The sequence below is a fragment of the Beta vulgaris genome, chromosome 8, assembly GCF_026745355.1.
Source record: "Beta vulgaris subsp. vulgaris cultivar EL10 chromosome 8, EL10.2, whole genome shotgun sequence".
Taxonomy (NCBI): domain Eukaryota; kingdom Viridiplantae; phylum Streptophyta; class Magnoliopsida; order Caryophyllales; family Amaranthaceae; genus Beta; species Beta vulgaris.
Window position 1 is genome coordinate 57,677,126 of NC_079209.1, and position 13,343 is coordinate 57,690,468.

Below are 13,343 nucleotides of genomic sequence, written 5' to 3' on the forward strand. Positions count from 1 at the left end.
ACAACAATAAAAAACACATCTTTTGGGCTAATAATGTTCATTAAAATAATTTTAGTCAAGTGTTTGTTATATTTGGTCATATATTAATTGTGTGTCTAGGAATATTTTATTATATTAAAATATGTTTAATATTGTGTGTTTGGAATATTATGTTCATTGTATTATAAACTAGAAGTAATTTGTTTTAGCTACTGCTATTTTCTTTCTTGTATTAATTTAGTTTGACAAGATCAAATAACCAAGAAACATTACAGTGATCAAATCTCACAAATCAATCAATTGGAAAGGCATAAAGTTCGTAAACAATAATATATCCCCAATAAACTCAATATTTTGTAGTCAACCATATTTTTTGTAAGGCCTAGAGTTTATATAGGACATATTGTATTATTTTAGTTACATTTATGCCTTTGGATACAAATTGCATCTTCAATGTATCATCTTTTGTAATTATAGTTTTTGGATATTTATATAATTATTCAACTGGGATATTAATTACAGATAGTATGTTGTTCATTGCAGAATCATATTCATTCATTATAAAAAATAATAATGACAACATAAATATTGACCATAGTGAACATATAACTAATTAAAAGAACACTTTGAATAACTTAAATAAACAAACTAACAATTTGAATCAGCAGTTGGCACAATGAACTATAAATTGAATCAAATGAATAATAGTCAATTTGAAAAAAATCGTAAATGTTATAGATCTTGAATTTTGAATATTGAAAATCAGTGATAAGAATTTTGTAAAATTCATAAACATATTGAATATCACAATATTTCGAAAATATTCATTCTGAAATTACAAATAATCAAGACTACATTTTTTTTATTAATTAGATGTTCTTTTGTGATAAAATATATTAAAATTTGAGCATTTAATTCGTAAATTTTCATTACGAAATTGAAAATGTTCTATTAATAATAGTGTGTGTTAATTATATTACAATGTTAATTGAAATAAACTAGATATTCTTTCGTTTGCCACGCACATGGGGTGAGAAGTTGAAGAAACTTAAATTGAGATGAGTTCCTCAAAACATAACAAAACGACATCACTTTATACCGTGCGCACCTAAAAAAAGTGCAACCATATATTCGTATGTACCGTCGAATTTGCTCATATAGGACACCCTCAAGAATTTAAAGCTCCAACAAGTAGGTGAACAACAACATAATAAATTGGTAACTTTTGGCAAATCCTGTACCAACTTTTCAAATGACAACAAACACACACATCCTATGCATTATGCACCTTGTCCAACTCACATAAACAAACACCACATTCAAAGTTTAGTCTAAAATGACACTTTCTTAGTTCTTAACTTCTTACCCCACACTAGGCACACTTGTGACTTGACGATAGTCCAAGCTGTAATTTTCGGCTGACTCTAAGCTCACTTCTGTGGTTCATTCGTGTCCACGATTTCTAAAAAATCCACATTTTGAGCAACTTTTGCCCCACCAAAATTTCCCCCAATCTGTCCAGCAGGATCAAATTTAGCATGATTCCCTAAACCTCCCACTAAAACCCTCAATTTTCCTTGTTTTGGGTTTCTTTAACTCTCACACTATCTTTTTTTGAGAGAAATTCATTCATTACAATGGCTTCTATGTCTAGATGTGTGTTAAAAGACTGTAAATTGCAGCTTCATGAGGCATTTTATACCAGACCCAGTTCTTGTTATGCTTCAAGAACTGTTCAATCTCATCTGGGTATGTTTGATTTCAGTTTTTAATGTAATTTTTGGCATGTTTGCTTTATATTTTGATTAGTTCAACTCCCTGAAAAATGGGTTTGTTTCTAATTGCTTCGGAATATGCAAATTTTGATTTTTTGTAAGGCTGCATTAGAGTAATTTGGGTTGTTTATTCTTAACAGATCTAAGACATGGGTCATCTTTACTTGAAACTCAAATAACTTGTCTAGTTACTGCCCAGAAGAAGAATTTATTGAGTCCTATTGTTGTTTCATCTTCTCCTATCAGCCAGAGTTCAAGGTAGTTTCAATTTTTTCAGAAACAGTTGCTCCATGCAATTTGCATCTCCTAAATCATGCTTCTAAATTGTATGTGTTGGAATTTCCATTGTCCTCCGGGTGTTACTGTCATATTACAAACTGCTAGATTTGGGAAAACTCCTCAACCGGAGTGATTACCATTGATCAATATTTATAGTGATACATTCTAGGATAGTCCTATTATGATTAGGAAACCTATCTAGCGACCTATTTCAAATACTTGTAAGCTTTTATGAAAGAGATTTGAAGGGATTCATGACTTGAGGATCATACACTGTGATAATTGTTGTGTAATTATTGTCACCTGTCACCTCACAAAAATAAGTTTGAGAAATATTAAGCTTGAAGGAGTTTAGATACGGGGAAGCCGGGTTCAGATTAGGGTCACTCAAATTTCAATTCACAATAAAATACTGGTTATGTCAAAATTTGCCTAGGTGACAATACTTGGTTAGTATTAGATTAAGGATAAGCGGTAATATAACGTGGAAATGCGAATAATCGCGAGAAATAAATAGAGTATGATCAAGTGCTAAAAATCAGACAGGGTTTTTTTGTAGATTGAATATCCTCGAGAAGAAAAATCCCATGGGGGTAGTGGCGGATCTAGAAATTTAGAAACGGGGTACGATAAAATGAACAATTAGATTCATAAAATTTATCATCTCTCCTTCCTGTACTTTTTTGGAACCAAATTTCACCAACTTACGCAGAATACCATTAACATATAAGAAAAAAATTAGACAAAAATAAATGTCCCGATAGAAGAAGTGGACAATGGTAATGAATTTTAAAACTTAAACTTTAGTATCATTTAAAATGTTTAGTGAACCTTTAATTTTTGGGAAATTTGAAAGATTAACTATTGTAGAAGGTTTATTTCAAAATTTGTAGTTGATACAAGTCAAGTAATCATGTTAATGGAATAGGGTTGAAAAGAGTTATTAGAAGATAAAAAGATGATTTAATAAGCAGATAAAAGTGAGATGAAATAAATGGAAAATAACCTGATAGTTTTTATATAGATGACAACTGTGTATAATTTGTATTGTTGTTTGTATAACAAGAGTTGCATATTTAACTTCCATATAAGTTATAACCTTTGAAGGAGTAAGAGGAAGAATATGTGTTGGTAGCTGGTACCTTTGAAAAAAGGAAGAGTAAAAAAAGCAAATGGAAGTAAGCTTATAGGACTTGTTCATGTGATCTTCCTTACACTATTCTATGATTTTCCCCCTCCCTTGCCACTGAAGCAAACACTAGTTTTGAGAAAATTCTGCTTGTATAATAATTTATATCGCTTTTTTCCAAATTAATGGGGGTACAACTATACTGTACCCCTGTATCCCCCAATGCAAGGGTGGAACTCCTGTCCACCAATCCACTACAATATTAGCGTCAGATGCAAAGGAACATCAGTGCTTCAGTAATTGTTACTATTATGGAAAGTATAGTCAGGAAGAGATACAAATATTGACAAGAGGGAAGTAGATAATTGGAATGATGGCATAGTGGGAAAAGTATATTAGAAAGTGGTTTTGGCCTTTTGGGGTTATAGTGTAATCAACTAATCACATACTATAAGTTGTATAAAAGTTGTTGGTATGGGGGCTATATAGCTGGTAACATAGAAAATTTGGGCTCTTGAATAAAGATGATGGTTGCAAGTCTAAGAGATGGGAGTCGGGAGATGATGTGTTTCTTATATAGGTATTGTAGTATATGTTTGTGGCTCAGCTAGTGCACTAGGAGAGAGAGGGATATATATGTGAGTTTCCACATGTACGACGCGCAGATTTTGGGTCTTTATGGTTATTTGGTAGTCACTAAGAGACAATATACATGAAGGCCAAAGATTTGATTACTACTGTAGTTTGGTACTAATATACTGATGATGATCTTTCTCATAAGATAGTAATGGCTGGTTAGTCAATCTTAGATATCTTTTTCTTAGCTGGAAACCCCTTTACATATCCCATAAGTTTGTTGCTATTTGTAGAAGAATCTTCATATCCATGATGTGGAACCTCTTTGATCAACTCAGCCATCTCCTTGATTAACTCAGCCACCTCCTTGATCAACTCAGCCACCTCCTTGATGTACTCTACTTACTCTGACCACACACCTTTTATCTCTTCGAACCATTTCCTAACTTGTAGCGAGCAGTTGTGAGTAGTGAGAATTATTCCTCCTTAATTGTAAGGTTATCTGTTATTCTTGTAGGGTTGTTGTGACCTATTTGACTTGTTTATACCGCATTGGAAGATTGCTGTACATAGTGCAAATTTTGGCATTAAAAAGCTCCATCGTGGTATATTCAGATAAATTCAGACAAGGGTTTTTTGGGTCATAATTAAAAAGAAAAGCCTAAGTCAATGTAACATGTTGCCATGTTTCTGGAATCCTTTTTTCTATTAAAAAAAATAATTTGAGCTTGCCGTGTACTTTGTTTCTAGTTAGTGAATCTGATTTGAATGACATGGTGCCTTTTGGGAGCCAACAAATAGAGGAAAGGTGTTGGTATTTGATATTGGTTATGGATTGTATAATGCCTTTTCTATTGGAGAAGGGTCTTGGCAATAGTTCTGACGAGTTTAGGTGAATGCAGGTATAGAATGTTCTTGTTCAAGACATATGACTTGCTATATGCACTATAAGTAAAAACCAAATGGTTGTTGAAAAGAACCATGCGATTAGTATGATAAATGTTGTTTCATTTTCATTAGCGTGTTTCCTATGTTGGATTTGGCTTTGGGACATTAAGGCTCTATTCTTTTGGGCATAATTTCAGCTCACTTCAGTTCAATTTTAGATCAGCTAGTTTCCTTTCACAGTTTTTGTTCAGTTATCTTGACTTCACTTTAGTTCAATTCAGCCCAATAGAATGGGGCCTAAGCCTTAATCCTCATTTGTTACTCACAAAGGAATAGTCTTGCTAATCTTGTATGTTAGTCGTCGAGGGTCTTTTTGGTCCCCATTACTTGGTTACAGTGACTATGTCTGTTTGCGTGTCGATTATAGTCCTGAATCATATGAATGGGAGATCATTAATGGAGGATATTCTCTCAGGTCACCCTTGGGTATGCTAAACGAGGATGTTATTATTTGTAATCTCACAACTATTAAAATGAGACTTTTTGAGTCTTGATCACTTGTTAATTTTTATTTGTCGATGTTAGTGTTTTTTTTGAGAGTGGTGCTGAGTAGACTTGGAGTCCGTAGTTTTTTATATCATTTTTTATTATGGAACAGGAGTGACTTCTAGTAGAAATTCCATTAGCCTCAAAGTGCCAATCTGCTATGGGCAGAAGTATTTATTCCTGATTTATCCTTATCCAATGAAGTGAAAAGATTCTTTATTCTTTGGCTTTGGATCATAATGGACTATAAATTAATTGCTTGTTACTTGAATTGATTGAATACATGGTAAGCTGCTGGCCGCAGGGGCAGCTAATACCCTGTGCGATCAGTGCATTTCCACAGCCCCCAGGTCAAGGTGGGCCCATTTGTTTAAAGGTAAAGCTTCTGTAGTATGTAATAAAAGCCCATCCAGATATTGAAGCATTGGGAAATAAGAAATTATCTTTATCAAAGTTAATTTAACCCAGCTTTTGCAATACCAAGTAACTACCTCTCTCTATTCTAGTTAAAGCATGAATATCCCATTGGTTAAGTCATTTGTCTGAGACAAGTCAAATGAGATTCTTAAAGTTTGTGAAAAGTCCAAGGGGGGATTTCTTGTGAGATGGAAGAAGTGCTATGTGATTGTATCAGTGTTTATTTGACAGAAGAATAATTTTATGAGATCATAATCAGTCATAGGAGAATGGCTCGGTTGGCCTGTATATGAGTAGAATGAATGTGAAGTTATAACTGCGGTACATTGAAATACATAACATAATTGTTATGGAGCCAAAGGCTTCAAGGTGGTTCTATTATCTCATATTATCAATTGTTACATATTGTATTTTACTGTTTTCATGGTAGAATCCTCATATGTTAACCTCTAGTTCATTATTAGATATTTGATGGCATTACACAGATCTTGGCTTTGTGGAACTGCAGTTGCCAGCTGCTTTACTTTGTGGAATGTACTTTGTGAATATTTGTCGTTCACCTTTTTTAATCGCCATAATGGCTGTTGGTTGGCTGCAGGTGTAGAAGTTCCTCATTTCTGTGCAAAGCAGCAACAGATTACTCTGGCGATATTCCCAGCAGTGCCCCAAAGGAATTGAGTCAGTATGAGAAGATAATTGAGACCTTGACAACTTTGTTTCCTGTCTGGGTATGTCTTATTGAAATCTTAATTGAATATAAGCTTGTGTCTTTCATATGTTTGTTTCTAAATAATTATGTAACATAATTTGATGCTTAATTATGGCTGTACAACCAATTACACAGGTCATATTGGGAACACTTATTGGCATCTTTAAGCCTGCTGCGGTAGAAATCCTAATCTCACTGACTTCTGCTACTTCACTAATGGAGAAAAGGTTTATTTTCTAACAACAACGCGGTTCTCCTATTCTTCTACAGGTAACCTGGTTACAGACAGACCTTTTTACACTTGGTTTGGGTTTCCTCATGCTTTCAATGGGATTGACATTGACATTTGACGATTTCAAACGGTGTTTGCGGAATCCGTGGACGGTAAGGAAAATTTCCAATCCACCCAAGCAACTACTATCACCTATTTATATTAAGACGTTTTAGATAAGCTGTCTTGACGTTGTTATATTACCCCTCAATCTCAGGTCGGTGTTGGTCTTGTAGCTCAATATATGGTCAAGCCTTTGCTAGGGTTTGCTGTTGCAATGGTATGTGTGCATTCTTGATCTACATAATAATATTCCATTGTCCTATAGGTTTTGTGAACTTACTCTGTCTTAAGTTCTTGATCTATATATTAAAATTTTGATGTTAAATATGTTCTTGAAGTTACTTGTTAAGGATTGTACATTATGGTGATAAATAAACTTGGTCTTGAGATAGAAGAAAATTGGGAAAGGATATACAATTTAATGATATCGATGTTAGACAAACATTTGGTTATATTATACTAGTTGCAAGGAGTTTCTTGTAGCACATTCACATGGGAGGTTGTGCCTTATTCTAGATCATCTATCTGTGTAACTACGGCCCGTAGCTTTTCTGAAATAACCTGTGTATGCTCTGCCTTCCTCTCAGCTACATTCTGATCAAGAGCAGTTAAGTGGGGTTTGACTCTAAGTGATGCACCTGAAAGACTGAACCCAAAATAGGATGGAAATATAGACTAAGTCTAATGTTCTCTAACTAGGATGCCTGAAAGAGGCTGGGCCTTCTAAATTATGGGTCAGAAAGGTAGACCTAGACAACAGTGGTGAATTCAAAGACTGTTATTCTCATCCCTGTGATATCTAAGGTCGATTACAAGTTCTTTATCATGTTGGGGTATTAGAGTTGTATAACAGTTGGTAGCTGGTGGTTGTCACTATCGTCGGGTACCTAAATGCCTTTGTTGTTGGAGTTCTTCTTGTGAGACATATTCAATTCTCTCCGTTGTATGACATTGCCTCGAGAATGTATTAACTTTGGTCTTCCACATAACTCCATACTAAAATACAATGTGCATTATCAATTTTGTCCATCGCATGATTACCTTATACATGATGTTTGTAGTACGTGTTTGTCAAATTAGATGAATATGACTAACTGATCATTGGCTACAAGGAAGCACTGAAACTTAATTTAATAAAAGAAATTAATTTTGTCTTTTCTTGCTAATGACCGAGATGAGCATAGTTTAAGCTACCATTGCTGACAGTCATTCGTCTCATGTACAGGCCCTGAAATTGTCCGCACCTCTTGCTACTGGTTTGATTCTTGTCTCATGCTGCCCTGGAGGCCAGGCATCAAATGTTGCAACCTATATATCTAAAGGGAATGTTGCACTCTCAGTTCTTATGACAACGTAAGCTCAATTTACTGATGTATACCTATGTTGTGGCTAAACATAACAACACATTTTTGAGTATCAGCTTTTGTGATGGAGTTTTAAGTTCTTTGGTTTGTGATATTATATATAAATAGATCATGGCTCTGCAGTTGAATAATTAAATAAAAGATTTCTTAACTTCTTTCTTGGGTGATTTTTGCAGGTGTTCGACAATTGGAGCTATAATTATGACCCCCCTTCTCACTAAGCTTCTAGCTGGCCAACTGGTCCCTGTTGATGCAGCAGTAGGTCCACTCTTGCCTAAATCTAGAATGATTGTCGGTCCATTATAGTCCAATCCAATCTAGAAGGAATTTATTACTGTTTATGGGTGTGAGATTACGAGCGTGGTCAGCCAAACCCGAAAGAGAAAGAATATAATCGAGGCTAAGAGTCTGTCAAATATTTTGGATGAGTCACTGTCTACAAAGAGAAGAAAGAGTGAACGGAAAGAAAAAATGGAGTTAAAATTACTGTAAGTCATACAGCAGTTCCCTCAATTTACTAGGGTAGATGTTTAAGGAGGAAGAAAGGATATTTATTCCAAGCAATGGTAACTGTTTTACTGTGGAGCCTGAGATTTCTGTAGATTGTATATGTATCTAGGGATGGATGAGAATGGTCAGTGTTTGATACCAACGAGAGAGAACTCATTGATTGTTTTGTTCTTTCCAGGGTTTGGCTCTCAGCACTTTCCAGGTTGTCTTAGTACCAACTATTATTGGAGGTAAGTTGAAGAAGGTGATTAACCTTCATCCTTTATGATGGATCTTTATTAGCATTTATAGTTCAATTGCAACGGATTGCTATTCATTGCCTATTCTAAATCATTAGATATCGATGGTAATTCCATAATATCTATATGGTATTGCCACAATTGAAAACAAAATTCTCACACAACTGAATTTTTGTTTGGATTCATTTAATTGTTTTCCCGAGGAGAAAGAAAGGAAGTAATTACGAGGGTTCTCATACTGGGTAGTTGTTGCTGCTGTTGTTCTAGTCCTCTTTAGATGGCAGTGCTCAAATCTGTTAGTAACTACTTTTTTTGTACTGCAGTACTGGCGAATGAATTTTTCCCCAAGTTCACAGCAAAAATAATCACAATAACACCTCTGATTGGAGTGATCCTTACCACCTTGCTTTGTGCTAGTCCTGTAAGTTTATTCATCATGTAATAATTTTAGTTTTTTTTTCTCTTAGATGATAGTTAGAGGGAGTTGGAGTATACCAAATTAGCTATAATTAAATTTGTCCTTGTTCCTCAGATTGGGCAAGTTGCAGACGTCCTGAAGGCACAAGGAGGTCAACTGATCCTTCCAGTTGCAATTTTGCACGCTGCTGCCTTTGCAATTGGTTACTGGTTGTCCAAAATATCGTTTGGGGAATCCACTTCTCGTACAATTTCGATAGAATGCGGCATGCAGGCAAGTTGCTTCTCTAATCTTTCTTGAAACTCAACATCATGTTTGACTATTCGTGCAATTCCTGTAATTTGAAGCCTGAAGGCAACAATTTTCATTCTTAGTATTTTGATGGGCATATGTTACATAAAATGTATGTTGCATGTTTAGAAGCTCGACAATTGGAGGTGACAAACATGTCTTTTTGATCAGGTTCACATTAGGTCATATATTGAGGTGGCAAGTTATTTAGTTGGGTTTGGCTCCAGTTCATGTCATATTAGTTCATGTATGATCACCAATTTCTAGTCATATTATTTTGGTTCAAGTCAGGTCAGTTCAAATCGTGGAAAAACGACCAATCTGGTTTCGGCTTCAAGTCAACTTTATTTGGTGCTGGGGCAGTTTTATTAGGTCTATGAACACTCATATTGAATTGTCACACTAGCAGTCTAGCACCAAAAAAGAATATAATTGGATACATACTATGAGCCACCTGCATTGTCATAGGTAATTTTCTTCATCTTTTTTCATGCGTGTTGTGTAGAGTTCTGCACTCGGATTTCTGCTGGCGCAAAAACATTTCACAAATCCACTCGTGGCCGTCCCTTCTGCTGTGAGCGTCGTCTTCATGGCGGTACAAGTTTCTGTGTTAAATCTCTACTACATTCATTACTTCTCCAACTTCGTCGCATTGCAATTTGCTAACATCCATGATCCAACTGATTGTTTCCTTTGTTTTGCCCTTGCAGGTTGGTGGTAGTGCCCTTGCTGTTTATTGGAGAAACACTCCCATTCCTGTTGATGACAAGGATGATTTCAAGGAATAGAAACATATTCCAAATTATAGGCCATTAATTAATATGGCCAAATTTAAGAGCCATTCTTTTCTGCAACCATGGTTTATTTCACCAGGATTAAAAATTGAATTTTGATCTCTTATTTTAGGCACTAGAAAATGGTATTGTTGCAATTTTTTTCCATCTTTTTCTTCCTTCAGATTTTAGATTCAAGGTAGGCGCAAATAACAAATTATGACATTTGCCTTCAACATCAAAATAGTTTTGGAATTTTCTCTAAAATTGTTTTTGGGATCTTGTATTTTGCTTTGTTTAGTTCTTTTGACCACCTTTCAGGTTTCTTCTAACTTGGATTATTCTCTAATTTTTTGGCATTTTGTGAGCAAGACATGGAAAGTCAAGGTTTAAGATTTTATGATGTCATTTGATGTTGTTGATCACTAGCCTTCTTCTTTTTGAAAATAACCCCAAATATAGTTTTTGGTCCTAACAATTAGGAATTTTTTCCTTAAATAATGCAAAAGTGGGTTTTAATTCTCAAAATATGCCCAAAAAAATTAAAATTCCCTGCGTACCGTCCATGTAGGACGGCACACGAGAATTTTTTTTTTTTGTTTTAACCCACGGAAACCGCTACTCAAAGTAGCGGTTTAATTTTAAAATAAACCGCTACTCTGAGTAGCTATAAACTACTACTTAGAGTAGCTATAAACCGCTACTCCGAGTAGCGATTTACCTGCGCAAAGTATGGTAAGCAGATATCAGTTTTCATAATAAACCGCTACTCGGAGTAGCGGTTTACAAAAATAAAAATAAAAAAATTCTCGGCACTTGTAAACCGCTACTGCAAGTAGCGGTTTTACTAAAAAAAAAAATTCTCGCGTGTCGTCCTACGTGGACGGTACACAGGGAATTTTAGTTTTTTTGGGCATATTTTGGGAATTAAAACCTAATTTTACATTATCCAAGGAAAAAATTCTAACAATTAGGAAGTGAGAATCCTTCTCATGAACATTGCATACGATGATATTTGCGATTAATAAAAGGCGATGGTCCACTTGGACGTCATATTACCTTTGTTTTTTTAGATGTAATATTTGATTATAACTTATCAAAAAAGTAAATGTTGCATCTAGGGTTGGTAATCTCTGTCACAACCTGATAATCCGACACGAACCCGACTTGAAGTTAATGAGAAAAACATGAATACGAATGACACGAAGTCAACTCGATTAGTTACATTTATCATATTATGCAACTATACTTCTACTTTCTGTATCATTTTTCATATATTTGGGGGGTCAGTTCGAAATCAACATAAAATCAAACATGAATACGACTCAGTGACATGAATTGTTAGTCCTAGTTGCATTTAAAAAGTCAGAAGAAGTATGTAATAGACAAGTGCATGAGCGGGAAGGAAGAGAAAAAGAACAATTATTTTGGCCTATCAAGAAGATTTTATTTATTTATTTTTTGAGTGAGCCAATCATAAAGATTTAAAAGAAGCATGGATGAGTTTTGATAGGATTAATAATCAACTCGTAGCAACTTGGTCATATGATATGGTATCAACTAGTATTATCAACTTGGCAACACAATATTGGGGTTTGGTAAAAGATGATGCTTTATGACTCATGCAGGGAATTTTTAGGAAATTGTACTTCATTTGTGAATGAGTTGGAAACTGAAAGTTGCATATTGTGGATAAAGAAGTAGTTTGAGATCAAAATCTACATTTGGTTTCATTTTTAGTAATTTTATGGTACACTTTTTATTGCACTTCAACCTCTCTAGTGGAATAGTTGTATGTCACTATGTTGATAGATTTTAGTTTTGATACCATTATTAATAATGTACTATACAAGCCTTGCATAAACTAATGATGCATACATTGGACTATTCTATCTGAAATTGCCATATGTCTAGAATCAAAGGTATGTGATTCTTATCTAGATTGTAAGTCCAAATCTCCATCAATATTTGACTAAGTTTAAACCATTTATCCATTAGAGCTTAGCCTAGTATATAGTGTAGACTTGTGAAAAATTCAACTTTAGATGTAAACACTGATTGCTTTTTCAACGTCTCTTGTTTATGGATGAAAAGAATAGGACAAATAAGAAAATCGAATAATTGTGGACTAAAATTTCTTTCCATGTAACTAACACTAACATCCATGCAATACAAGGATCGGGCTTGCTATATAGTTGAAGACTAATTAGATCTTTTTTTAGTACATTGATAAATGTTTAATTGCTATCGATCTATTGTAGATGGAAAATACTAATTGAACTTTTGGTATGTTATTTTGCAAATTTCAATATCAACAAAAAAAAGAAGACCATCAAAACTAGTCATGTCTTTACTATATTCGCATCACATAATTTTATTTACCATGTATTAACACAAAATTCCGACTACCTTAGGATTACCCCCATCCCTTCTCACTCATTCACTAACTTTTCAGAAGTTCTACAATTATGAGTTAGTAAACTAATTAAACAATAAAAGTCTAAATATGGAGGTGATAAAGTAGAGAACAAGTTCATTAACAAGACATATCCAAATTATAGTGTGATTACTATATTTGTTTGATTCCTCTAAGCTTTATAATAATTTGTAGTTGGCTTTTTTAACATAACTAGTATAGTTGTAATCTTAAGGGTCCATTAAAGGATTATATAATAGACTCGTAACACTTATTGCAAACCTTGAAATCATAAGTGGTCTCTATAAATACATTATGACTACCTAATTTTGTAATGATATACCCTTAAACACAACCACTATTAAGTGTTGATTTACGTATGACAAAATTCCAACAATAAGACTTTAATTTTGGTAAGAAACGAGTCGAAATAGAAAAGTGAGACAAGCAGATAATTTGTATTATTGATATTTTAGTTTACGTCAATAATTAAAACTCAAGAAGAGCTACGCATGGAAAATAATCTAATTTGTCAATGTATTAATATATATATGTATAGAATAATTTCTCATCTTGCGTCATAGAGTGTACAACTTGAGGACACTTCACTCAATGCCTTCCCAAATCAATTGTGTACTTCGCTTATAGCCACAAATATATCTTAGCTCACCTCACATTGATCACTCTTCACACTAACTAT

The 13,343-nt window shown here is 34.2% G+C and overlaps 1 protein-coding gene across 1 annotated transcript; it reads left to right on the forward strand.

Moving 5' to 3' along the window:
* The first annotated feature begins 1,342 nt into the window (after window positions 1-1,342).
* LOC104902128 (sodium/pyruvate cotransporter BASS2, chloroplastic) lies at window positions 1,343-10,494 on the forward strand. Its single transcript, XM_010689817.3, has 13 exons — window positions 1,343-1,728; window positions 1,895-2,012; window positions 6,188-6,317; window positions 6,434-6,475; window positions 6,569-6,682; window positions 6,787-6,849; window positions 7,858-7,985; window positions 8,173-8,254; window positions 8,685-8,736; window positions 9,069-9,166; window positions 9,278-9,436; window positions 9,960-10,049; window positions 10,165-10,494. Exons 1-13 carry the CDS (start codon window positions 1,617-1,619, stop codon window positions 10,240-10,242), a joined length of 1,266 nt encoding a protein of 421 aa, XP_010688119.2. The 5' UTR covers window positions 1,343-1,616; the 3' UTR covers window positions 10,243-10,494.
* The last annotated feature ends 2,849 nt before the right edge of the window (window positions 10,495-13,343 follow it).